The sequence below is a fragment of the Nyctibius grandis genome, chromosome 2, assembly GCF_013368605.1.
Source record: "Nyctibius grandis isolate bNycGra1 chromosome 2, bNycGra1.pri, whole genome shotgun sequence".
Taxonomy (NCBI): Eukaryota; Metazoa; Chordata; class Aves; order Nyctibiiformes; family Nyctibiidae; genus Nyctibius; species Nyctibius grandis.
The window spans coordinates 34,715,577-34,742,925 of record NC_090659.1 but is presented as its reverse complement, the minus strand read 5'-3'; the positions used below and the strand labels follow the sequence as shown (position 1 = coordinate 34,742,925).

The 27,349-nt window shown below is 41.5% G+C and overlaps 1 protein-coding gene across 2 annotated transcripts; it reads left to right on the top strand.

Moving 5' to 3' along the window:
* Nucleotides 1–600: 600 nt before the first annotated feature.
* On the top strand, nucleotides 601–25,459 carry ZFX (zinc finger protein X-linked). Of its 2 annotated transcripts, XM_068422428.1 has the most exons (9): nucleotides 609–707; nucleotides 1,667–1,820; nucleotides 6,610–6,698; nucleotides 7,157–7,723; nucleotides 16,747–16,896; nucleotides 17,095–17,238; nucleotides 17,331–17,465; nucleotides 20,024–20,164; nucleotides 21,655–25,459. In XM_068422428.1, the coding sequence occupies exons 3-9, from the start codon at nucleotides 6,638–6,640 to the stop codon at nucleotides 22,839–22,841; spliced, it is 2,385 nt and encodes a 794-aa protein (XP_068278529.1). In that variant the 5' UTR covers nucleotides 609–707; nucleotides 1,667–1,820; nucleotides 6,610–6,637; the 3' UTR covers nucleotides 22,842–25,459. The 2 variants fall into 2 exon arrangements, with proteins under 2 accessions (XP_068278521.1, XP_068278529.1); XM_068422420.1 differs by lacking the exon at nucleotides 1,667–1,820 and having other exon boundaries at nucleotides 601–707.
* The last annotated feature ends 1,890 nt before the right edge of the window (nucleotides 25,460–27,349 follow it).

The following is a 27,349-nucleotide window of genomic DNA, read 5'->3' as shown; positions in this document are numbered from 1 at the left end:
GGAGTTTCCGCACCCTAAAAATCCATCCCCCCCGTCCCCCGGCGCGCAGACGCGAGTTAAACACCCCGCCTGGAGCGCGGAGCCCGCCGGCCCGCATCGGGGCCGGGGCAGGCCGAGCGGCAGGCCTAGCGGCCGGCGCCGCGGGATGGCGGCTGCGGGAGGTGGAGGGCGGGGGAGGCTCGCCCGGGCGGCGCCAGCATGGAGGGGCTGGGAGGGGAGGGGGGTCCCCGGGGCAGCCGCTCCGCTTCGGGGGCGCACGCCGAGCCCCGAGCGGCGCTTCGCGGCCGAGCTGCGGCGGAGGCGGCTGCAGGAGGAGCCGCAGGGAGCCGAGCGCCGCCGCCGCGCCTACCCCCCCCCTTCCCCCCGCCGCCACCACCACCCCTACCCGCGCCGGCTCGCCTCGCCCGGCTGCGGCCCCCGGCCCGCCCGGCGGCCCTGGCCCCGCCGGGCGGCTGTCCCGAGGCAGCGGGCAGCGGCGGCGGCGCGCTCCCTTCCGCCTTTTCCTGGGTCTCTCTCGGGCAGTGACGTGACGTGCTGACGGCGGGCCCGGCCCGGGGAGCTTGGCCGCTTCCACTCAGCTCCGAGCTCGGCCCCTCCCTCCCCTCCCGCCCGCCCGCCCCGCCGCAGCCGCCGCCGCCGCCGCGCTCGGCCCAGTCGCGCTGAGAGAGGCCGCGCCGAGGCGAGCGCCGCCGCCCGCCACCCTCACGGTAAGCAGCCCCAGGGCTGGGCCCCGCCGCCCGGCCCGGCCCGGGCCTTCCCCTGCCCGCACCAGGCCGCAGCGCAGGCCCCGAGGAGGCCGCAGCTAGGCCGCGCCAGGGCTCCGGCAAAAGAGCGGGCCGCAGGGCCCGGGCCGGCGGGTTCCGCGCGCCCGGCGCGGCCCTGGGCAGCGGGGGCGGCGGCGTGAGGGGAGCGGAAGCGGAGGGGGGTGGTTGCGAGCCCGGGGGGAGGCGGGCGAGGTCGGTGCCAGGCCCCGGGCCCGGCCGAGGGGGGTTCGGAGAGTGTCTGGAGGAGGAGACAAAATGGCGGCGCGCGGGGGGGGGGAGGCGGAGGGCGCCGGGCGCCATCTTGAATTAATCGCTCGCCATAGCCCGTGCCTCCGCGCAGGCCGGGCCGGAGGGGGGAGCCCCTGGCCCCGCTCATCGCAGCGCCGGGCCGCAGTCTCCGCAGAGGGAGAGCCCGTAGCCTCCCCACCCCCACTTCTCCCCCCTCTCCCCCGCCTCTCCCTCCTCCCCGCTTCGACGCCTGCCAGCCAGCGAGTAGCAGGGGAGCTCGGCGTTTTCCGGCCCGTGGTGGCTTCCTGGGCGGCCGCGCCAGGGCTGCCGGCCTTGCCCCCTCCTGCTGCGGCTCCCTGCGCGCCAGCCCCGCCAACTCCTCTCTTCCTGGCCGGCCGGGAATTTGGGTGGGAGGTTCGCCCTCAGCCTCCTTCGCCCAGCCTCTCCGCGAGGAGCCGGGTGCGGAGGCGCGGGGCCCCCCCTTGGTGCTAGCTTCTCTCCCCCTCTGGCTGTCCCTTCTCCTGCAGAGGCGCCCAGCTGAGTGGAGAGGAGTTTCAAAGGGGTGCCCGGGAGTGGTTATTTCCCTAATTTAGGTTTCGTTAAGAATTAGCTTAGGTGTCATCTGACGCACAACATCCCTATGAAATGTGGAGAAAACCCGTTTTTTTAACCAGTTTCTGCAAATACCCGCGCCACTGAACTACAACAAAGAGGAAAAGACTTGAGGTTTTTTACAACGTCACAATGAAAACAGCAGTACTGATTCTCCTGCCAAAACTGAGAGAGATGCATCAAGAAATAAACAGCTAAATGATTACAGTCACATTGGTAACACTGTTTTTATTCTTCCATTTGTTCACCTAATAATCGTGGGGGTTATTTCCAAGATAAGAATTAGATGCTATAGGAGTATATTTTTTTTTAACCTTTTATGTGTGTGTGATTGAGAGCATGTGCATACATCGCATTCTCCATAAGTGGGTCACATAGGGAGAGTTGTGACACTGCAGCAGTAGTGTAGACTGAACCCACGGTCGTCTCATAACCACAGCGAAGCTTCGTGTAGCTCGGGGCTCTAGCCCAACTGGGACATGCAAGGCGTGCTGCAATTTCTAATGTGATGTAGCAAGGCACGATGGGAACTTGGTTATAGTTGTGTACCAAGTCATCTCAGCGTAGGTAGGGGCTGGGGCTTGGATGTGGGGAATTTTGCTGTTTATGCCTTTATTTTTTGGGGAAGGGTCAGAGTTTTGCTGTGTGAGTATTTGGTTTATGCCCCTGACCCCAAATAAACAGATGTACTGTTCTTTCCTTGCGAGTAGGCAAAGGGCTGTCTTACGTATTTCTTTTTCATAAGAATGGCTTTTCTGAGGTTTCCCCTTTTTCTCTCGTTCATTTTTTCCCATTTTCCTTTTTTTTTTGGTGAGAGCAGAGAAACTGACGGGTTCTGTGGCATATTAAAGCTCTTTCTTCTAAGGAACTCTTATTTTTGAAGTTGCTCTCTCTTTAAATGTGAGAGCTCATCTATTTCTTTTTATTTCGTCTTGGTTATCTTGCTAGGCCTATTGAGTCAAGGATTGGTAATATGGCAAGACTAGTGCACTGTCTGCGTTGCTTCTCTTGATGGACTGTACTCAAGATCAGGTTTATGGAAAATACCCATCTTTATTTTGGGAGTTTGTTTTATTGCTAATAGCTTATACCGTTTCTTCCATTAATATATAATTTTTTATCTGTCCTTCCACTTGAAAATATTGCCTTGACTTTCATAAAACCAAAACCAGCCAAGTCCCTGAATAAATGGGTAAAAATCAATTTGTAAGAACTAACTTTACAAATGGAATTAGGTGTATTTCAGAGTTGTGTTAATTCTTGATCCATGTGAAGCTGACCTAAACCCAAGCCAAGTAAAAGATGTAGGTGTTTAGTTCTTTTGAGAGGTATAAAAGCTGGTTTTAGGTGCCTAGACTTTTTCTGTTGTAGTGGTAGAAGAGCAGTTCCTGAAATACTGAGATTTGAACAAAGAACCATTTGGGTGTTGAGAAGGACTAAGTGTAAGGAAGTGTCTGGGCACCTGCTTCTCTTCGAGAGTTTAGGTTCTCAAACCAGAACTGAGAATGGATTCTGTCTGCTTCGGTGCCAGAACCTGCTCCTGAGGTAAGTGTTGGCTGGAATATTTTGAAAGAACTGAGAGGACTTTCTGCCCTTATTGAAATCTTGCAGGAGAATGAACTGCTGGAATTGCTTCTTAGCCTTATGGTACCACGGAGCTTAGGGTGCTTGCCAAGGAATTTGAAGGTATTTGGTGTGGTGCTCACAACAAGAAGCTCTGGTATTTCTTGTGTTGCAGAGCAGTGTCTTTATCACGGAGCTGCTGGTTGGTACAGAACCATGTGGCATACCTTCCTTTGTGTGGCTGAATCTTGGGCCATTGTGCTGGCCCACTGCTCAGAAGAAGAGCAAGCAGGAAGAAACACTGTATTTTCTCATCTACTGGTTAGAATGCTCAAAACCTGAAATGATTTCAGGAAATTTTTAGGGATTTTTTTTCCTATGCACGGACAATGCCGTGATGCCTGTTTGGACTGCAGATTTTGATTTAGGCACTATCGTGTTTTAAATGCCTGCATACTCTTCTGGTCCTCTTTCAGTAGAAAATTTCTGTGAAGGTGGGGTTTGTGCCCTAATGGAGCACTTTTAAAGTCTTTGTGGTCCTGCACAGGGATAAGAATTTTTGTGCATGAGTTTGTTGGCCAGGTCTGGGTACAAAAGCACGTTATAAGAAACCTTCTTTAGGAAGCAACTCATTCAGTGAAAGGCTTGGGGGTTTTTTTCTTCTTCTTTGGAACAAGTACCAAAGCATAAACTGTGTCCTTTCTTAGTCTCAGTCTTGAAGACTCACGTGGCCAGGAAGCTTCCTCAATTTGTATGGAACCTGAGCCTTCATTTTGCAGCATATTGTGCCCCTATAGGTGAAAGGACCTTGCCAATACAGAAGAGGCCACATTTACGCAGAGTGTGCGTCTGAAGGTCCTCTGCGCTGTCACTGATGGTGGCACCACTGTGAACACCGTAGAGACTTGTAGAGACTCGGTGGTGTTAGCAACTGTCGCTGGGAATCTGTGCAGCAGTGAGAGCAGCAGTGAAGAGGTGGCATCAACGGGCTCGTTCTAGAAGCCGGGAAGTAGTGGTGGCAGCATCTGGGTCTCATGGGTGAAGAGGACAGACAGAAGGACGATGAAGGAGAGCCTCACTCATAGAGACAGGAATTTGGGGAGAGGATACAATAGAGAAAGTACATGCATGAGTCATAAGAAGTAGGAATTTGTGGTGGAGTGGTGGTCAGGTGGGTGATGAAAGCAGGAAGTGGAGAAAACGAATGCCAGTTCTTCCAGTAGCTAGTGGTGAACTGACACTTCAGGCTGGTTGGGTCCCAGCCGAAGAGAGGCTAATATGTATGATAATACAATCCTCAAAAACACAGGCAGAGACAGCATCGTGACTTTTCCCAGAGAGCTGGACAGCGAGTGCTAGCTTCTTATGTGTGTGTTGCCTGAGGAGAGGCAGTTTATTTCCACCAGCCCTTAATCCCCCTGCCCCTGCGTCCTCCAAAAAAAGTCTCTGAATTCCTGATACAGTCTTTGCTACAAATTGACGAGTAGCGTGGCTTGGTGTGAATGATGGGAGTGTGCTGTAGTTATAAGCTGGAGAGATGAAATGAGCAGGTGAGGCGGTAATGAACATAATATAGGTACAGGCACAGAAGAAGTTGGAGAAGAAGCAACAGAAAAGAAACTAAACACTGAAGACAACATGTGACAAGATGAGTAGGAAAGACACTTGTAATAGACTGGCTAGGTGCATACTGAACAGATGGAAGTATTTGGGTATGAATAATTCTTGCTTAAATGACTGTATGAAACCTTGTTATTTTGTTCTTGTTTCTGTGGCGTGGCAGAAGTGGATTGCCATGAGTCAAGCTATGTCTTGTATCTGTGGCTGAGAAAAGCTTTTCTTCTGCTCTTGGTTCTGAAAAAGGCATCTCTGTGACGAGCTGTTCCTGGTAATAGTGGGTACAGAATAATTGTGAGGTGATTTATGTCCAGCTGGGCACCACAATGATTTGTTAGCGCATCTGTCTTTAAAACATATAGGGGCTTTCCAACTGACCATCACACAAATATGGGACCCCTTGGAAAATTATTAGACTGCCGCTGCTTTTCCTCCAGTTCAATTTCTGGCTATATTTCTCCCTCAACTTGTAAAAATACATTTTCTTTTATATAAATTGGGTGGTTAGCTGCGAAGAGTTGAGAAAAGTTGAGCTAGAAAAATGATGAAGTCTAGAAAATACTTGCTACAGATTATGGTTGTAGGTTTGTGTTGTGGAGTAGTTGTTATTTTTTCCTTTCGTATAGCAGTTTCCCCCATGAAGACTGAATTAATGTAAATGTTAGTTGACGTAATTCAGAAAGGTTATGATTCTTATGGAAACCTTGGGCAGAATCTTAATGATTTCTCTAGGTCTTTTGTGAAAGTATCACAGGAATGGGGAGATTTCTGCGTATCGCTGTGAAAAATGTTTGAAGGAAGGAGAATCGCATCTTCCATTTGTACAGAAACACGAGCAGAAACATGTAGCAACGTTCTGTTGCCTCTTGCTGGTTCTGCACTTAGGAAACGAGTTGGACTAAGTGTAAGGGAGTAGTACAAGTTTGTGTTAGATCACATTTTACCCAACTAGGTTTGCCTGATCGTAATTATAATGCACATAGGTAAGCTGCAAAATTTAGATTGCAGTTTCAGATTTTACTGAGTATTTTGACTTTGTGGTCTTGTTTGGTTCTTTTGTTACGGAGATTGAAATCTTAGGTAGTTGTTATGCTTTGAAGAAATGTTGACATTCTGTTCAAAGACATTTGGTAGAATATGACATTTGGTAATTTTTGAGAACTGGTGATATTATTTAATACAAAAGCAAATAGATACTTTGTCTTGGGGCAGGAGTTTTTGAAATATTCACACATCTGGGGTTTGAAAACATATGGTATTATGTTCTGGAAGTGGTTTACGTTGATGATTTCAATTCCTGAAGTGACATAAGAGTAACTTCCTGTTGAAGTATGAACACAGGGGACGTCAAAAGTGGTGTGCATTTCAGATTATTAGCTGTCTACCTTTAACTTACCTTATTGAGCTTCATTGATTTGCCAACGCTGTATTCCCCACCATCCAAAAAAAGACTTGAGTGTGAACTTGTCTAGGCTTTGCCTTAATTCTTTTTTTCTTTGTGAGGTTATAAGGAAATCAGATTTTCATATCCCTTTATCAGCTGCTTTTGTGTTTGTGGAGCTGTGGGGTTTTGAGAAATGGACCTGGCGTGTTAGATCTCACACTCTTCTTATTCAGACTCTGGGTGTTTGGTGTTCTAGAGTAGCATTGCTGGAATCCCAAGAAGAGGTACCCTGAGTGAAATCTGGTCCGTCTTAAAGTCCAGAGGTGTTATCTGTTAATTTCCATGCGCACAAAATTTCTGCTTTTCAGTGTACAGGCAGAGAGGCAACAACCTTTGTAGCATAATACAAGTTAAATAACCTTTCGTCTTTGCCTTCTACAGACACTGTGACTGATGCGAGTTAAAGGCCATGGATGAAGATGGGCTTGAATTGCAGCCGCATGAGCCAAATGCATTTTTTGATCCAACAGGTCTGTCAGGAGATAATATGTAGATAAGAGTGTTCACATTAGATGCTATTGACTGTCATTTGTTTTGTCTTCGCTTAAAAGTGCTATGCTGCGTCTGTGCTTTTGTATAGAGTAGTCGCTTTCGATTTTCAGTTGTTTTTATTATTCGGAGCAATATGAATGAGCTACTGTTCTGTCAAGTAATAGTTGTTTGGATATTAGGGTAGAGTCTAAAAATTGGTAACCTTTTCCAGGAGAGAAAATGTTGTTCATCTTAGTTATGTTAGCATCTACCGAGGACTTGCTTTATCAGCTCCCCATGTATCTGCCTATCTTAATTGCTTATAGGCTGTTATGCCTGTTTTACTAAATTGCAGCATAGTGTAAAAGTTGAAGTAAAACAGAAGTAATTTCAATTATTAACCACTTCATCTGAGTTAGTTTTACAATTTAACTGCTATTTTAATTATGTTTTTCAGGAGCTGATGCAGGACATATGGATGGAGATCAGATTGTTGTAGAAGTACAGGAAACAGTATTTGTTTCAGATGTAGTCGACTCAGATATAACCGTGCATAATTTTGTTCCTGATGATCCAGATTCTGTAGTAATTCAAGATGTCATTGAGGATGTTGTTATCGAGGATGTTCAGTGCCCAGATATCATGGAGGAGCCAGACGTATCTGAAACTGTCATTATTCCTGAACAAGTGCTGGACACAGACGTGGCCGAAGAGGTTTCTTTGGCTCACTGCACTGTCCCAGATGATGTTTTAGCTTCTGACATAACAGCAGAAGCAATGTCTATACCAGAACATGTACTGACAAGTGAGTCAATGCATGTACCTGAAGTTGGACATGTGGAACATGTAGTTCATGATAACGTTGAAGAAGCAGATATTGTCACTGATACTCTGGGAACAGATGTTGTTTCTGAAGAAGTCTTGGTGGCAGACTGTGCATCAGAGGCAGTGATCGATGCCAATGGAATCCCTGTGGAACATCAAGACGAGAAGGGCAACTGTGAAGATTACCTTATGATTTCCTGTAAGTGTCTGGGTAAAGCCATCAAAATTCTTATTACATGGGCCTGGGTAGTGCTTGAAATATCTGAGGGAGGGCTTACAACTACCAAAATGAGATTTTCTGTATTATTTAATGAAATGCAGATCTCACAAATGTATTCAAATGGGGGTATTTTTAGGAGCATGTACTGGCTAAAAATTCTGGTGAAGCTAATGGAGAGAAATACTGGCAAATGCATGGCTGATTATAAATTATTTCTGTAGTGATTTATAGCATATGAACAAAAGAGTATGAATTCCAGTAAACTAAATGCCATACACTTAGTAAGAACTGAAAGAAAATAAATGTGACATTGTTTGAAAATGCATGTATATGCAAGTTACAGAGACTACTGCCAAGAAATTTAGAAAAAAAAATTATTTAATGGAAAAGGGAAAGTAAAAAAACATGGTTTTTGGAAGTCCAAATGACAATTTGGTATCCTTGTCTTGTTTTTTGCTAAGCCCTCACCCATGCATCTCATTTATAGCTAGATATAGGCAACAAAATGGTTTTCTTTGCTGTTAGGATGTGTTTTCTTTTCTTGATTAAGCAAAGGACAGAGGTATGCTGCCAACAAAAAGACTAGCTATTGCTGCTCGTAGCTGAGAAGCAACGATGAATATCGTAATCTCCCTTAGGAACAGTGGCACAATCCATTTGAATCATATTTCAAAAGACTTAAAGTAGAGGGTGGAGAAAAACAGAGTATATCATCAGTCCTTTTTCTACTGAGGATATCTATTTGTGTGAAGTGGAGCTTAGTTGAAGTATGTTACTTATAATGCTTACTCAGTGCGGCACCTAGGAACATCAGAGTGTCACTGCTGAACGTTTGTTTGTCGTAGAAATAGAAAAGCTTTGTTAGGCTGGTTTGTTTAATTGGCATTTGAGGCACTTCAATTTTGTCTAGCATTAAATGAGTCCATTGATGAGGCATACTTAATGCTCTGCTTCAGTTACCTTTTTTTTTCTTTTCTTTTTTCCTTTTTTTTTTCCTTTGGACACTTTTTTGAAATGTATAATAACTTGTTTTAATTTTATATTCTGTACTTATGGATTTTAATGTTGCTTCTCCTTACCTAGGATCACTGCATTTCTTAATTTATCATCTCTTGAGTTCCTTGAGTAACCTTGTGCAGCCATGTTTTGAGTTTATATGAGGTACAGTTAATTCTCTATTATCTGGGAAAACAATGAAGTGGGATAATGCAAAATATGGATAACACAAAATATTGTAAAATTAAGCTGCAAGATCATACTGAGGTGAAATAGGTCAAGGATGCTGCTCTCTGAAATAGTATTTATAAAAGCTAATAAATGCACTCTGTGTATTACAGTGCAGATACAACTTTCTGATCCTGGACCTGAGTTAGATCAGATGAAAGCAGCTAAAATGCTTCTGCACCTGCAGCATAGTTAGGGAACAAAGTGGATAATCCACCTATGGATAATTGAGGCCTGACTGTGTGAAGGCTCTGGTGGTGATCCTTACCTGTTTCTTATCGCTGACTGTAGCTCTTTAAGATGCTGTTGCTCCTGCCTCTCTGCTCACCCTTCCCCTGCGGGTTGTCATCCTCAGCATGGGCAGCAGAGTGAGGCCCCTGGGGCTGCTGTCATAGGAACACTTTGCAAACTGCATCTGTGTAAATTCAAGTGAGAGGAGTGGGTAGATATGTGTCCCATTCAACCATTGCCAGTGGCTGAATGAGGACAGAATGTCTTGGTAGATGCCATGTTGCATGATCCCTAAAATACCCACCCTGCTAGGAAGCCTTCTTAGATGTACCAGTCATCAACAGGTGGTAACTGGCAGAAAACACAGGAATTTAATTGTTCACTTTTGCTGGGATATTCTCCGTTTTCAGTCATGTATTTCTGCAGTTTCATACTCTACTTAATATTAAACGTTTCTTGATAGTCTTACAATGTACTTTGTTTAGATCCAGAACCTTAAATAAGCCAGCGTTTAAAACAATCGTTGTGCTACAAAACATGTATCCTTTCTATTTGTGTTTGAAATGTTAAGTATATTCTACAGTCCCTTTTAAAGGGAAGTTCCCTATTACCACCTGCTGTGTTTAAAGCCTGTATAACAAGTTCTTCTGGTTGTGAAGTCAGAGTCTAGTGCTTTTCAGTCAAGTAAAGACTTATCTTGCCAAATAGTCTCTACTGTATGGAAAACAGTTTTTGAATTCATTTCCTTTTTTTTTTTTTTTTGCATCAGCAGTGTATGTGTTTATTGATCTCTTGACTGTCTCACTTCTTCAGTTGAACTTAGTATTAAGTGGTTTGTAAAAGGTAGTAACATCAGCCTAGTTTTTGATTTTTCAGCCTAACCTGTAAATTCCTGCTTGATTCTGGCAAACTCCCCTGAACTGCAGGGGCAGATGTTGGAATGGAATTTGGTTGGTCTGCCATTACAGTAGCCAAATGTAGCTGCTTCCCAGATCTGGGAGCTAGACTGTGTTCTTCATGATGCCTTTGCCTTTCTTCTTCTATCTAGTCACTTGCAAAGCAGGGGGTGATGCTTTGTGTTCTGTATGTTGTAGATTTCTCAGTCTTTATTCTTCAGTGGAAGTTACTGGCAAAATCTTTTTGCTATCTTCTTCTTATCTTGCGGCTCTCTAAGTGTTTCCATTTTTGTTCCTAATGAACTGAGTTTACGTAGATTTTCTTAAAATAAGATAATTTTCTTAGCTTTATCCTGAAAATACCTGTTTTGAAATGACTGATCTATGTGTACTTTCTTTAGTGTTGTGTTTCTGTGTTCTTTCTTGGTTTCAGACTCGTTTTTCTTCTCAAAGAGTACAGTCCCTGTGGGTTTCATTCTGTGGCTTCCCTTCAGTAAACTCAGTATTTTAATATTTCTTTTCCCATTTAGATTTAATTTAGCTTCTGCATTGATATGCCTTTGTTTTTTTTAATTTCCAAGATAGTGTTTCTTGGCACAGCTTGTATTTTCACTTACCTTTTGATGTACTTGCCTTTTTTCTTGGATACTTTGTCTTTGCCCTCAAGCTTCATTTTTGGTCCGTAGTAGATTTGGGGCACTTACAGCAGAGCAGAATCAGATATTCGTTCCACAAAGAATGCAAACTGCTGCTAGTTAGTAGCTTGAGAAGGATTCAAGGAGGTTTGATAAATTGGTTTTTCTTTCACATATGCCATAGCAAGCCAGTTCATGAGTTTGGTCAGGAAAGGGTAACTTGTGTTCTGGCTCACACTGGTACTAATTATTTGGTAGCAAATTTTAAGGCTTGGAAAATAATTTCTCGGTAAGTGAAACAGTAATGGTGAGATTAGCTAGTGTTTGTCAAAACAACAACAAAAAAACCCCAGCATTTACTAACCAAGGAAAGTAGTGCCTTACACCTGGCCATGAGATGGACATAAAGATTTTTGTTTGTCTGATTTTACTCGATTTGGCAAAGTAACACGCATACTTGGGCATGAACTCATTCCATAAGACAAAAAGTTGTACTCTGATGTACTCAAATTACAGTAAAAATGGTGAGGCATAAAGGAGGTTTGACAAGGGGAGTCTGGAGAGAGGGAAGGATAGCCTCCCAAAGTTTAAGCTGCAGTTTTAGGAAGTTAGATGATGTTTGCAAATACAGGGGCTATTTTATGTCCATCCATACCCTTACTTTGCACTGAGTTACACGTGTCTTTTGTTTGTTTAACACTTTTCATTACAGAAGTCCGAACCCAGGGCACTCAAAGAGAGATAATGATTGCATCTTTTCATAGGTCTGGGTGAAACGTGTCTTTTCTCATCCTTGTTGGATGTTTAAGTTGAAAGCAATGGATCTGATCAACGAAGCCATAAATTTCATGCCTTCATTAGGGCCATCCAGTAGACCTCTACTCAAGAAAACAAAATGCTTTTATCTGCTTTTTTAGCATAAATAACTACCTCCCTCTTTTTCCCTGGAGGTTCTTAAAGATGTGAGAAATCATGGTTTTCTTCCTGTGAGGTAGAACTTGCTGCTGTGCTTTTGCCTGACCACTGGAATGGCACCAACAGTTGTTGCAGCTGAGGCTGCTCAGGAGGTCACAGTGAGAGGTGAGGGAGGTGAGAGTTCCCTTGGGCTAAGCAATGCCTCAGAGCTTAGTCTGGTTGGTGTGCTGGGGAGAGCAGGAGGAGAAGGACATGTGTTCGATACCAATTTGGAGCTCAGGAAGTTCTCCTCTGCTAGATTGTTGCCCTGAGGGGAGCTTCAGATGCATAGGGTGTACTGTTACTCATTTGTAATGGCACTGGCATTAAAATCAGAGCAGAACAGATTTCTGTTTTCTCACAGGTTAGGAAACCTGCTTTGCCTAGGACTAGGAATTCTCTGCTGTCAAATGAAGTAGAAGTAAAATGTTTCTATCACAGGTAACTGAACAAAGTCTGTCTGGGGAATACAGCATGCTTTTAATCTTTTTGAGAGAAAACAATAGTCAGCAGTGGCCTTTTTCATTAAGAATGGTTAGATGGGGTTGCTTACTTTGTAAGCAGGCAAATACCTCATTATATGCATATTTTTAGCAGCAAAGAGAATCATGTGGGAAAAAGGCTGACAAAATAGATGATTCTTGTGTAATTGCTCCATAGACACATTTTAAGATGTTACACTGGTGTAGAGACAGACTTTTTCTTAGAATGTTTGTAAGAATTGTTTCAGTGTGCTATTTAGCAATGAGCAGTGTGTGCTTGAAAAAGATGAAAGGTTTCTTAGTGCTTAAGTGAATTTAATGTTTTACAATCCTTTTATTTTCCTCATTTAATCCCATGTAAAGGAGAAACAGTAGGAAAGAGTACATGTAAAAGCTTATGGAAACCATTAAAAAAATAAAGGCAGTTACAGATATTTGCATTTTTCTAGTTAGGAGTAGAAGACTGCAAGGCTACAAAGTCTGTATCTGCTGATCCATTAAATATTGGATATAAAAAACTAAACTTATTGGGGAAAGTGTACGTGTCATGGCTAAACAAGATGAACCATTTAAGCAAATGCAGGATCTTGGGCTAGCATTTATGCTCCTATATGGAGAAACTGGCCTCGGCTGGGTTTTAAATGTTGTTTTTATTACACAGAATCACAGAATGGCTGGGGTTGGAAGGAACGTCTGGAGATCATGTAGTCCAACCCCCTGCCAAAGCAGGTTCACCTAGAGCATGTTGCACAGGGTCACGATTATTATCAATGCACAGGAGCTTGTTTCTGTCCCAAAAATGTCACTGGACATATTTTAATAGGAGGGTAAAGATACAGGAGGTAATTATCAGTTGGACATTACAGTTTATGACATTATATGATTTTTTGGGTTAGATGTAATATTTTCGAGGAGACAAATGCTGTCATCATGATAGAACACATTAAACAAGCAATCTCTTGTTAATGTTGCCTGCATCTTTTATTTTTTTGCTTTACTCTTTATTCCTTTTTTCTCTCTGGTCTCTTTTCGTAGATTTCCTTGTAAATGATAACTAGACAGGCTTTAAATATGCTACATCTTTCATGTTGTGTGACACCGTTGTCATCTGTTTGTGCTTTTCATAAAAATTCAAGTATTCTCTTTATATGGAAGCAATTATTGCAACATTGGAGAAGTGCATACTTTTTTTATCTCCTTCTTAGAGCTCATAGTATGCAAAGAGCAGACTTCTCCAGTCAGTGAATTCTGTGAAGAACGTCAGCAAACTAGCCATAGAATGCATTCTTGCAATTTACATGAAATAATGTTGTGTCTTAACAATTTTTCACTCTTTTTTTTAACTTGGAGAATTAGTCTGAATCCACTTGTTTACTGAGATAAAGCTGCTACATAGTAAAGGGGAAAAAAATCGTACATTTAAAGTTTTTGGTGTTCAGTTAAATCTAATTGAATGGAGGCGCAAGGTATGACAGCACAGGAATAATGCTAGTCTGAACTTTTTTCTAGCATGTGACTTGTGATTAGTTTAATAACTGCCCAGTGTCTCTACTTGAAAGGAAGTGGTCTCTTACAAGCTTTAATAATACTTTTAAGTACTTGGGGGTTTCTGTTTGGCTTTTTTTTTAATTCCTAATTTCAAAGAGGAACAATGTGAGAGAAGATCAGTCATGTGTGGTAGTTGTGGGATCTCTTGATGGGCTGTGAATTTCAATGAAAAATTCAAACATCATCAGAGTTCCAATTGCAAACATTGATCAGTCAAGTATTTATGAGTATCATTGTCTCTCGTTGTGAGACTGAGATATGTGGAGAATGCAGAGACATAGGGAAAGTGTTAAATAGAAATCAAATTTCATAAATGCTGCCAGAGCATCAATGAATCTGTATAGATAAATGCTTATATAGCCATAGGACAAAATACCATGGAAATGGTGCTTTGTTTGATAGATAGCCATTCTCTTTCACTTTGTTGGTCTCTTCTTCTGATTTTTATCTTTTTTCCTATCTTTTTATTTCCACCCTACTTTTCTTCCTGTTATCTGTTTGCTGCTATACTGCAGGTACTCTTACTGCAAGTACTTTTACTTTTTAAGCCCTTCAGGGACTTTAGTTTTTCAAGTATTACCACCTGTCGAGAGTGAAACTTTTTCCTTTGGGATGAGAAGGGTTGGCCTAATATTCCTACACATTACAGTTTAATGGCGCTGCTAAAAAATATTTAAACCAGCTGTTACATTTTGAAAACACAGTTGAATATAGAGGCAAATTGGTGATAAACAAAGTCTTAAATTGTATAATGATTTTTTAATCATGTTTAGAAGATTACTTTGAACCTTGGAGAACTTGTTTCAAAGAGCAAATGGAGCATATTTTTAAGATCTAGAATTCGTCTGTTATGTGAATGTTATCAATGGATGCTTCCATATATGTATGGAAGTAAAAAACTCTTTTTTGGTTAAAAGAAACCAGCCTGGTTTACATTGGTGCATGTAGATTTGTTTTCTTCTTGATTGCCTCAGCCATAATTTTTCTTCCTTGAGTGTGTTCCAGCATCAGTTGAGCTTGGTGGCAGACTTCCCCTTTGGCTTCAGCAGTGTAAAATCAGTCTACACTGATTTGAAAGCCTTCCAAGTACACGTGCGTGACACTGGAAACAGCCAAGTTAAAAGGAGAACAACTACATAAATCTAGTGTAGGAACGAAAGCAAGTTTTCTTTTTGTCAGAGTTCCAGTGACGTTTGGGTGTTTCGTGCATATGCCAAAGAATTTGTGAAAGTCTGCTCAATAACTGAATATACTGAGTACTGTGGAGCTACGTTGTTAACATGATTCAAAAGAACATCTTAGGGTTTTTACTTTTGAAATGCTTTGGGATTTCAGTTACAAGATGTTACGTTGTCGCGTGGCACAAAATAGTTTTTTAAACATCGTACTGGTTGAAACATCCTGTACGGTGGCCATTGATCATGAACTTGGCATAAGAGTATTTAATGGTTTTTTCTGCTGCTCTTTTGGTGAGGAGAGAGAGAGACTAATTTCTTGTAGTGCTTCATAATTCAATGTTGTGCATATTTATGAATAATGATGCCTGATTGAGAAATTGTACTTAATACAGTTGTGTTTGATACATGAGAAAGAACATGTGCTAGTTTATCTAATTTAAAGGCTAACTTACTGACTTTGTGGCAGGAAAATAATAGTAGTAATGCTTTGAGCTTTTTTTTTTTTTAAGTAGATCTTAAAGTAAATGGAAGAATTGCAGTTACTGAGTAGTAAAGCTGTGATGTAGTTTTGAGGGTAGTTTAATGAGCGCCAGTAAGATGAGCATACTTTATTGAGTATTTTGTATGTGCTAGGCATGGTAGTTAAAAATTCTACAGCATTTATGGGACAGTTCTTACACTTCCTTTAGTATAAATTTCATGTCTTGTCATGAATTGAAGTTATGCATGGCTCTGAGGGAGCCATGTCAGCCTCCAAAAGTGACTTTATGAACAATAAAGTCACAAATTACAAAAGTATGCCATCATGTTAAGAATTCTTAAATAATCTCAACACTTGAGAAATGTCTGGGGCTTCTGAAATTGGGAGATTCTCTGAAGGTCTTAAGATGGATTTTTGTGAATGCATATTTAGCATTTTTTTCTTGAAAACCCACGCTTGGTAAAGTAAGATGGTGTGTGTGTGTGCATGGCTATGTAGAGTATGTGTTAACATCAGAAATGTGTTCCTCATAAAGCTGGCTGTTAGCCACGTTTATGTGGGAGGCCCAGGCAAGTTACAGCAATTAAAACTGAAGAGTGGTGTCAGTGCACTTCTGAAGGGAAGAGAAGAAAATAGTAAGGAGAAAATGAGACGATAGTAAGGAGAGTATATAGAACTACAGCATAAAATCCAGCGCAAGTCCCTTTCAGTAAGGGCACCATGAACAGTCAGCTGAACAGGTTCACCAGTGCTATAGCATCAGGGCTGCGCTTTGATGCTGTGCTTGATCCCTCAGCTGCTGAGTGGATGATAAAAGTGGAGATTTTTCTTCCTGTAGTTTTCATTTATGTTTCCTCTCTAGTCAGCTGAAGAAGCATCAATAACACCGCTTTGCAAGGAACCAGGTCTGACTGGCAGCAGTAGTACCACTTGCATTAGAGACAGGGTTGAGCAACACATAGTGCTTTTGAAAAAAACCAGTTAATAGCTTATTAGTTATGAAGGAGAAATCAGTTAAAACTGAGAATAAGTGAAATTATGCCACAGAGTAAGTACTAACATGCAGTTTCTTCATAACGTCATTGTGCTGCAGATCATTATTTCCCTATTAGTATTGCTTGTTGTGGTGCTCATGCTTCTAGTCATACCACTGCAGCACTCTTGTAGTTCCCCCTTAACTAGAAGATATGGCTTGACTTTATTTCTGTGTTTATTGTCGCTGTTTTCAACGATATGAAAAAAAACTTATGGGTAGGTTCTTTATCACAACATAATCTTAAACTGCTTCCAAATTTGAGTAATAATGTAATAAAGTCTTTCATATATGTCTGTCTGTATATGACTGGATAATTGTCATAACTTGTTTTTTGTAGTGGATGATGCTGGTAAGATAGAACATGAAGGTTCTGCTGAAATTACCATGGAAGCAGAGTCAGAAAGTGGCTCTTGTAAAGTGGATGGCATTTGTCCAGAAGTCATCAAGGTCTATATATTCAAAGCAGATCCTGGAGAAGATGATTTAGGTAAAATACGCTAATTCTAGAATACTTCAACCTGACATTTGAAATTTTGCATAATTAGAGGCTGTGGTTTCTCTCAAGTCATCTGTAAAGAGCTGTGGTTCTAATGTTAAAGAATTACGAACTTTCTGTTTTCTGCAGTTTAGCAGAGAATATGAACAAAGTGTATTTAAAAGATTTTGCTCTGGTCTTCCTAATTAGGGGGCACAGTAGACATTGTGGAGAGCGAGCCAGAGAATGACCACGCAGTTGGATTACTTGACCAAAATAGCAGTATTCGTATTCCAAGGGAGAAAATGGTTTACATGACTGTAAATGATTCTCAGCATGAAGATGAAGACTTAAGTAAGTAGGTGGCTTTCATTTGGGAAGAGGGATTTTCACTTTCAGCAGTGCAGTGTTCCTATTAATTTTTTCTTGACTTCTTTTTCTCTTAGATGTTGCAGAAATAGCTGATGAGGTTTATATGGAAGTGATTGTAGGAGAGGAGGATGCAGCAGTGGCCCATGAACAACAAATTGATGACACTGAAATAAAAACTTTCATGCCCATAGCTTGGGCAGCAGCTTATGGTAGGTAATACTCAAAGAATTCTTCCTGGTGACACTGTCTATAGCAAAATGTTGGGGATTGTTTTTTGGAGGGTAGTGGAATATGTGTGCTTTTGTGTTTGTTTTTAAAGTTTTGGTTTAAGAGTGGTTTCTTGGCATACTGAGCCTTAAAAAGAGACGAGAGAAGCTGTAAGGCAGGATTCTTCTTGTTCCTATTTTAACAGGTATTCTTCATATTTTCATGATGTGGAAAGGGGAATACATGAGCTTTCAGCTGAAAAATTGCATCTCAAGTACATCTGTCCTTCACAGTTTTAGGACACAGTAAGAGCTGGCTTGGGAATAGAACTGAATATTTTTATTCTGGGGGAAAAAAAGCAGATGGGAATATGTGAGATTCAGTGTAACAGTGAAAAGCAACACTGACCTCCAGCTTGATTTAAATGCTTTCTAGAAGGAACATATAAATACATGATTTTACTAATGGAAATAAGTAATTGATTACCAAAAAAGAAGCTGCGGGGAGACATCTTAAAATTACAGCAGAACCTTGAGGATATTTCCAGCATGCAGACCCATGTTTCTTGAATGTTAGTATCTGAGCACCAACTGCTGCACAAACTGATTTCCAAAACTTACATAAGCTGGTAGATCAAAATCTCGTCGTAGAAATGTTTCCGTATTGCCCCATCCTCCTTCTAAACACACTTTGAGTAAACAAAGCAGAAGAAATAGTGGAATAGAGGACAAAACTGAGGTTATGTGTCCGCATGATGTGGATTGTGGTGATGGTGCCAGCAAACAAATGGCAAGGAAGTGCTGAGAATGTGATGGGGGCTGGAATCACGGACGTGAGTCAAGGCGGGGCAAGATTTCAGGGAGCAGCGTGCATTAAAAGTTGCTTAGGAGGTGGATGGTAGTGCACCCAGGGCCTCATCTTTGGCCATATACTGGTGAGCACAGTTTCAGTGGAGAGGAAAGGACAGAGGCCAGGTTGAGTGGGAATTAAAAATGAAATTAAGTGAACTCGAAACAACAGTTGTAGACTTGAACATTCAGTGATCTTGGAGGAGAAGAAACTTGAGCAGAGTGTATTAAGAACAGGGAGATGGAACTGAAAAGAGACTTTAAGAATGTGGGAAACAGTGGAGTCATTGCATTGTCAGCAGTAAGCAACCTAGCATGCAAGGTGAGAGGTGGCAGGGAAGGGAAGAAATAATGAAGCGTGAAGGCATGAAAATGGCAGAGGTTTGTCATTTGTACTTCTCAGAACTCTTCTCCACTTAAAGAGGGTTTAAGAGCTGATAACAAGAGCATCTTAAAATGTTAAATTTGTTTTGTTGCTGTATTGTAGCAAAGCCCAGTCCCACTGTGCTTTACATTCCAGAAAGTTTTTGCAATTTTATTCTAGTATTAGAAAATGTTTGGGGCCTGTTTTGTGTTATACTCTAGAAGGACTCTTCATGCACCTGTTGCAAACTTTTTATGTGTAAGATGTGAAATGGGTTTTTGTTTTCGCTGTTTGTCACTTGCCACATTTGCTGTTCAACACTTGAGCTGGCATATAGATCAGAATCTTCAGTCTCTGCACATGCATGTTCCTGGCCCTGAGTCTTCTTACATTAATCATGAATATGCATTCTTGGCAGTCTACAAAGGGAACAGCTATTGAGCATCTTGCACTTTCTTCCACTTCAATCTTCCTGTCTTATTTGTGTGCTTTGCTTTCACTAGGAACTGTTGCCTTCTATTGATTCAAGTAAATACTTAACCACAGAAGGTATTATAAAAAATTTACTTATGTCCTTAAATCACCAATGTTAAACTGATTGCAAATAAATACCTTCCCGAATGTATAGATATATTTACTTGTAATTTTCATGTTTGTTTTACATCCAGTGATACCATTTGTGTATTAAAACACGAAGCTCTTTGAGGCAAAGATTGTTTTCTTCTTTCTATTGTACAATACTGAGCATGCTCTTTGCTTCCAGTAGAAAGGATTTGTAAGTGTTAAAGCATCAGGTGTGCAAATAGTAAGTAGTGTACTTTGTGTGCACGTTTATGGGCTATTCAGAACAATTCTTTGATCACAGTTCCAGTTCTGAAACTTGGTGTATGAGAAACTTCAGTCAGGTGAATTCAGATGTCCAGAAGTGAATGGGAGCTCACACATGAATGTATTTCAGGACTGAGAAGAAAATGAGGCACAGTAAATATTGTGACATACTGTTGTTTAGTGATGTTAAACGTTTTGGGCATAATTAGCAACCAAAGAAATGCAAAAAATACTGTGTTTAAAGGAGAGCTCTTTGTGAAATGGAAAACCATTAATTCCTGTAAATTGCGTACTCCTGTAAAGTTAGTTTAACAAAGCCAATGCTTCCAGGTTCGTAATACCAAACATAATCTGTAAGGTACATACAAAGAAGTTTTGCAGGTCATCCTGTACAGTATTATGGTTTGATTAAATATCCAGATAATAGCTTGTAATTTCTTTTATTATCATTGTAGAGTTTGTTGCTCGAATAATCTGTAGAGTGAAGATGGTAGGTAACTTTTTAACTTAATCTTATTAGGTAATAATAATGATGGCATCGAAAGTCGGAATGGCACTGCAAGTGCTCTTTTGCACATAGATGAGTCAGCTGGACTTGGGAGACTGGCTAAGCAAAAACCAAAGAAAAAAAGGAGACCTGAGTCTAGGCAGTATCAAACAGGTGAGTATCTGGTGGCCGGCTGTACTCTCATTCCTCTAAGTACTTATCCATAAACAGATGTACTTCGCTGGTAGGGTGGGAAATGTCTTGTAAAAAACTGATTATTTTGGGAATTATTTTGTTGACAGCACCTCTACATCATAAATGAGGGCATATTTTATTTTAAAGTTTTTAAATACATAGCTGGTTTGGATTGGGGGAGTGTTTTAAAGGAAACCATCTCTGACATAGAAAAAACAGGTATCATAGCAAAAGGTTTAAAACCTGTACACTTAACTTGCCACACTAATGTTTAATGTAACTTTTTTAAAAGGTGATGTTAGATAAACAGTGTTCTGTAATAGTACTTTTTAAAAACCCTTTTTGTCTTTATTGCAAAGAACAATACATTGTACAGAACAATACATTTCATTATATCAGCTCAATAAGTAACTGGAAAATCTGAGCATTATTTATTACAGTAGGTAGTGTAACTTCTATACCCTTTTCTGTTTTAATTGTGAAATAAATTGCCTTGATGTTCATGCCAGTGTCCTTACTTTCATCTGTAAGAACAGATGCACTGTTTTGGCATTATTTGGTTTCTGCTGTTACTGTGTTATGGTCTGAATGATTTATTTGGTCTGATAAAGTTGAAAAAGTACTTGACTCTTTTCTTTGGTAGCCTTGCCTTAAATGATAGTAAAAGTTTCTTTCCAAATTGTGACTTAACTGTGGGAGTTCTGTTTTGTCTAGCTCTGAATTAGTAAACCAGGCGCATTTTAATCTTAAAGTTTGCTTTTTCTATTTCCAGCTACCTAATCAGTTCTCCTGAAACATTTTTGGAAAAGAGAGCTTTTTAGCATGCCTAGAGAAATTCAGGGTAAACAAATCAGGCTGATGGATGGGTGCAAATAAGTTCCAAAGCTTTGAGGTGTCTGTATGTGAAATGTGTTCTCATTGATTCCTGCTTGATACCTCTTCAGACTGTAACTGTGACAGATGGCACAAGGAGGAGGTGTTAGTTTGGGGACATGTGAATTGTAGTCAGCGGTAGGTGATTAAACTGTCAGATTAAACTTTATCTACAGATTTGTGGAAAGTCAAAGAAGATCATGTGCTATGCTTACTATGTAATACTCGGTTTCACAAGTTGGCTGCTGTTCTTTGCACCAGCGTCGGTTTTTGCACGTATTTAATGTGTGAACGCAGTCAGAATTCTTCAAAACGGAATTATTTGAGTGAAGAACAGCTGAGTGATGCTTTGGTTGTCTCCACCAAAAAACAGTATTTCCTTTCTCCTGATAATAATAATAATGAACGAAGGTAGTAATTCCCTCAATTTCTTCTACATAACCCAGTAACAAGCTTGTTTATTATATAGTGTAGTGTATGTGTCTGGCTCTGATCTTACTTAACAATTCAGCTCATTGTTAAGGTTGAAATATGACATTTATTGAAGTGCAGTATTGTTGTATAATATTGATGAAGGGGTTTTTGTTGTTTTTCAGCAATAATCATTGGCCCTGATGGTCATCCATTGACAGTCTACCCCTGCATGATTTGTGGAAAGAAATTTAAATCTAGAGGTTTCTTGAAAAGGCACATGAAAAACCACCCGGAGCACCTTCTTACTAAGAAGAAATACAGATGCACAGACTGTGACTACACTACGAATAAAAAAATAAGTTTACATAACCACTTGGAGAGTCATAAGCTGACCAACAAAACAGAAAAGCTTATTGAGTGTGATGAGTGCGGGAAAAGCTTCTCTCATGCGGGAACTTTATTTACTCACAAGATGGTGCACAGGGACAAAGGAGTTAATAAAATGCACAAGTGCAAATTCTGCGACTATGAGACAGCAGAACAAGGATTACTGAGTCATCACCTTTTAGCTGTCCACAGCAAGAACTTTCCTCATATTTGCGTGGAGTGTGGCAAAGGATTTCGCCATCCGTCAGAGCTCAAGAAGCACATGCGAATCCACACTGGTGAAAAACCCTACCAGTGCCAATATTGCGAATACCGATCTGCCGACTCTTCTAACTTGAAAACTCATGTAAAGACTAAACACAGTAAGGAAACGCCATTAAAGTGCGATATTTGTTTCCAGACTTTTTCAGATACCAAAGAGCTACAGCAGCATACGCTTATGCATCAAGAAAGTAAAACACATCAGTGTTTGCATTGTGACCATAAGAGCTCAAACTCGAGTGATCTGAAACGACACATAATTTCAGTCCACACAAAAGACTATCCACATAAGTGTGATATGTGTGATAAAGGCTTTCACAGGCCTTCGGAACTGAAAAAACACGTGGCGGCTCACAAGGGTAAAAAATTGCACCAGTGCAGACATTGTGACTTTAAGATTGCAGATCCATTCATTCTGAGTCGCCACATACTCTCAGTCCACACAAAGGATCTTCCGTTCAGGTGCAAGAGATGTAGAAAGGGCTTCAGGCAACAAAACGAGCTGAAAAAACACATGAAAACACACAGTGGCAGGAAAGTTTATCAATGTGAGTACTGTGAGTATAGCACTACAGACGCCTCAGGCTTCAAACGGCATGTTATTTCCATTCATACAAAAGACTACCCTCACCGTTGCGAGTATTGCAAGAAAGGTTTCCGAAGGCCTTCAGAGAAGAACCAGCACATTATGCGGCATCATAAAGATGTTGGGCTGCCTTAAGGTCTCTTTCACAGACTTACGGCTGGAATTATAAAGGAATTTTGCCTTTCAGGCAGTTAGCTTATTTTAAAGCCAATCCCCTGCGATCACACACACACAAAAAAAAACAACAAAAAAAACATACTGTGCATTTGATTTGTTGCTGTATAAAAATAGGATTATTGCTTCTAGTTGACTTTTATACCTTTTGTTCGATAGCGTGTTCTGAATTCTATTCAGTTTGTTTAATAAATGAAGAAAAGATGGCAACAATAAAGTTGCATTTAATAAAGTAAACCCTGTCTCTTACTGAATTTTTCAACCATAATAGTTTATTTAAGTATATTTATCTTACTGACCTCGTTGATACTCACAGTGTCTATGTTAATGCAGTTTTGTCACGAATTTTAAAAACATGAAATTTCTCTTGTCAGAGGTGTGTATACAGTGGGGAATTGTGATGTTGAAGATAAAGTCACTAGGGCCCACCTGGTTGTCTTGTTTTGACTATACAGACTTTGTGGCAGGTTAACTGTTCCATTTGAGGAGTTACACATCTAACTTTATTGCGGAAAACTATTCTGCGTTTTAATTCAGGTTTCAGAGAAAAATTTTTTAAAAATTGTTTGGGGTATTTGCTACCTTTCTTTGGCGACTTTAGAAGTATGCTCAAGTATTATGTTTATTGTTCTGTGCTTCTTTGTCTTTGAAAGGTTTTGTGTGTTACAGATGAGTTGGGTTTTTTTCAATTTACTGCTGTCTTAATGTTGGAAGCATAAAATACTGTTGTTCCATTTGCAGAGTGAGTAGATCACAACTGTCTGTACGTGCCGGTAAACGTACCTTGAACTTAAGGCTTTTATGTATATTGGTATTTATTTGAAAGAGCAGTTTGTGGTTCAAGTCACCTTTTTATTGTGAGTTGTTTTAGAAGAAAATTTTAGACCAAGAGGTGCCTCGATTTTGAAAGCAAGGTGAGAGCTTCAGAGGGGGATGGAGTGGAGCAGATGGCATTCATAAGGAGTAGAGGTGTTTTAATGTAGATATCCTTAATAAGAAAGGTAACTTATGATAGTAACAGAACTATTTCGAAATTGAATGTTTTTCCTGAGCCATTAGCAGCGGTGTTAAGCTGCAGTTTATTAATTAGCACAGTATCCAGAATTAACCCAGTTCTTTTAATCTGTTTATAAACAGCTGGGAGAACATTACAATTATTATATGCAATTTTGCCACTTGAAGACTATTATAAAATAGCGCCATGTCATTTGCTAATTGCAGCGTAAACATACCAAGCACGAAGTCAGGTACCTTAACAACAACTGTGGAGCGAAAAACCCAAACCATTTAATTACATGCCGGATTTTAGGACCCGGCCCCGCTCCCCTTGCTCAAATGCCTGCCGAAGCCGCTGGTTGACCGTGGGTTGCAGAGTTTGGTCCCGGCTGGCTGCCAGCTTAGGATAGATTTGTAACCAACAATTCACTAATGGAAAGGGTTCCGAGCCCGGCCTGGTGTTGACTCTTGTTCCTAGGCAGGCAAACTTCCTATTGAAATTGAACAGGAATTTTAGTGATGATTTCAGGTTTGGGGTGATAAAGGGACAAAGGTTTCCTTCCAGATGTGCATCTTCTAAGCCTTTTGTGTTTTGTTTCGTTTCCGAGCCCTGCTCCTACTGCTCAGCCCTTTCACTGTAAGCCGAAATACTTGTGTTTAGTTTGCAGTTCAGGAGAGTCGAATGCCATGTCCCCACCTTTATTGTATAATATTTTGTTCTTTTGATGCCTGCTTGACAGTGCCCCCAGATTTGTCCAGCGTGCTCTTGTATAATACTGCTACTAACGGGCCGTGAACCTTTAGTGTGTAACACCTAAATGTGCTGCCCTGTGCCTTCGCTGAAATCCCCGGTGAAGTCAGTGGATTTCCTACACGGCCGTAGCTGTGTGTCGCCTACTGATTGCCAAATCAGATGCAGTAAAACCCAGTAGAGATTTTCCATTCGTGTCTTGCAGAGTACCCTCCTGCGACTTTTTTTTTCCTCCCTCTTACGTTCAAGTGTTTTCTAACTGGAAACCTGAAAAGTGTACAAAATCTGCCTAAATTCCCATAGCGTTGCCGAGGATTTTAGCCATTTTGAACTTTATTTTTTTAAATAAGCTGAAAGACAAAGAACACAATTTTACACATTTTCTTTCTCTTACGTAGCCTGGAATCATACACACTTTTTTTTTTAAAGCACAATGTTGAAACTTTTTTTTTAATAATTAAGGGTTTGGTCAAGTGGATTTTGTAAAATGTATTTGTCTGTATAAAGAGAAAATGAAATTATTGTTAATGTACTGACATTAGTTACAGGTTAGTTTTAATTCTTAAATAATTTGCTTAGCAAATGCTATTAAATGGATGTTTCAGTTTAATGTTTAAAAAAGGTACAGATTTTTACAAGGACATAATATAAATTATTGTTCTGTAGAAAATACCCTGTTAAATATTGTATACGTCCTTCCCTCTGTACACTTTGTAAAAAAGACAAAAGAAAAAACAAAATACATAGAATCATATAGGGATGTGTGACATTATTGTAATTGTGTACTTGATAATAACGTGAAAAAATAAAATTCAAAATATTTTCCTGTTAATGTTTAGTGTATTTGATGGCAGCGCTGAGATCAAGCATTCTGAGGGGCACAGTCAGCTGCAACCCTAATGCACTTTAGCTTATTTTTCTGCTCCCCGTTCTTCAGCTCATTGTGTGTGCAGTACTGGGGTGCGGGTGCCTCAGTCCCTCATTTGGTTGACACGTACCTTTACGAGAAGGTCTGCAGAAGTGAAAGGCAGGGACGGCAGGTCTTTGAAATCCATTTTAATGCCTGTTTTTATATTAAAGGATTCACGTCTGTTAAACTTCTTATAATGCCTTAATGTCTTTCTGCAAGGTGGTTACCTATAAAGTGCTACTACACTGTCCCAGAAAGCCCCCCCCCAAACCTTGGGTCCAATGAGGTGACTGCTGTCGTTGAAACTCAATTAATAAAGTGTTTCCCGGTGCCTCTTCTTTTGGTGTGGGAGTCCCCGCGGGCGCTGCTGTTGCCCTCAGGGCCAGCGGGAGCCCACCGGCACCAGTGAGCGTGGTGTAGCTCCAGCTGGGAGGTGCCCAGGCTGGGTCTCTGCCCATCCTCACTGCCCTGCCCCAGCTCCTCCACCTGCAGCTCCCAGTGGGGCTGGCACTGGCCAGTGGTGGGGATGGGGAGGGCTTAGGGCTGGTTCCAGTGAGCGTGGTGTAGCTCCAGCTGGGAGGTGCCCAGGCTGGGTCTCTGCCCATCCTCACTGCCCTGCCCCAGCTCCTCCACCTGCAGCTCCCAGTGGGGCTGGCACTGGCCAGTGGTGGGGATGGGGAGGGCTTAGGGCTGGTTTTCCCACTGCTCTATGAAGGCTTCAGCCCGGTTAAATTAAACTGTGCATGTGGGAGCTATTTTGGTAGTAGTTCATCCAGCACAGACCATTCCCCTTTAGTGATGTGTGTGTCCTAACGTCAACCTGTTGCCCCCAATAAGCTAATGACAGAAGTGCAGTTGGGTGTCCCTGTGCTCTGCACCTGCCTGAGAAGGGAGAAGGTGAAACATAGAGGTGATGTATCTGCTGGCCCAGATACCACCAGGATATTTAGGCCACTTAGTTTACTCTCACTGGGTACCTTCAGGAAATGCTGACTCATTCGGTCCTCATCTTGGTCCATCGTTGTCTTTGCTTAGCCTGCATGCTGGGCTAAACAATAGCAGTTTTTCTCTCGCCCAACGTCCCTTCCCCAACTGAGGAAGGAACTTGGGAAAAAGAGGGAGACTCATGGGTTAAAATTAAACAGATTTAATAAAATAAACCAATACAAATGCTAACGCAAAAGTATACTTAACTACAGAGTTGCAGTAGGCTGTCCAGAAATAGCAATTGTAGGCAATGAGAAAAAGGACAACCAGAAGAGAAAAGAGCAAAAACAGCCCTCGCCCCTCCCCAGCAAGCTTTCCCTTTTATAGTGAACTTGATTGTTAATGCTATAGAATACACCTGCGGACCAGCCTGGGTCAGCTGCCCTGGATTTAGCTGCTAATGGCCCTGATCACCACAGCTGGCCACAAACTGAAACAAAATCCCAGTGAAACCAGGACAATCATGCAGCCAGACTGGTGTTGGGCAACTCTTCATCGTAAGAAGCTGTCATGGTGAGTTGCCAGCAATCTGCTTTTGATTTGATTTGTTTTCTTGTTTTCTTCATCTACCTGATGTTTCTTAACTGCTCATCATGAAACTGTAGGTTGAGTACCAGAGACATTCAGGGCACTGGAGAATAAATACACCCATTTCTGGCTGCTGTGAGGAAGCGCCAGGAGCAGTTACCAGCTCTAGCTCATGCAGACTAACAAATCATAGAATCAGAGAATCATAGAATCATTTAGGTTGGAAAAGGCCTTTAAGATCATCAAGTCCAATCCCACCCTCCCCTTGCATCTACCCCGCTTCCTCTCGGATTTCCT

Bases quoted from the DNA above. Each gene is read 5' to 3' on its own strand.
- ZFX (XM_068422420.1), top strand. From the start codon at position 6,638: ATGGATGAAGATGGGCTTGAATTGCAGCCGCATGAGCCAAATGCATTT. The intron at 7,724-16,746 runs GTAAGTGTCTGG...TGTTTTTTGTAG, and splicing joins AGATTACCTTATGATTTCCT to TGGATGATGCTGGTAAGATA. The intron at 17,239-17,330 runs GTAAGTAGGTGG...TTTTTCTCTTAG, and splicing joins GCATGAAGATGAAGACTTAA to ATGTTGCAGAAATAGCTGAT.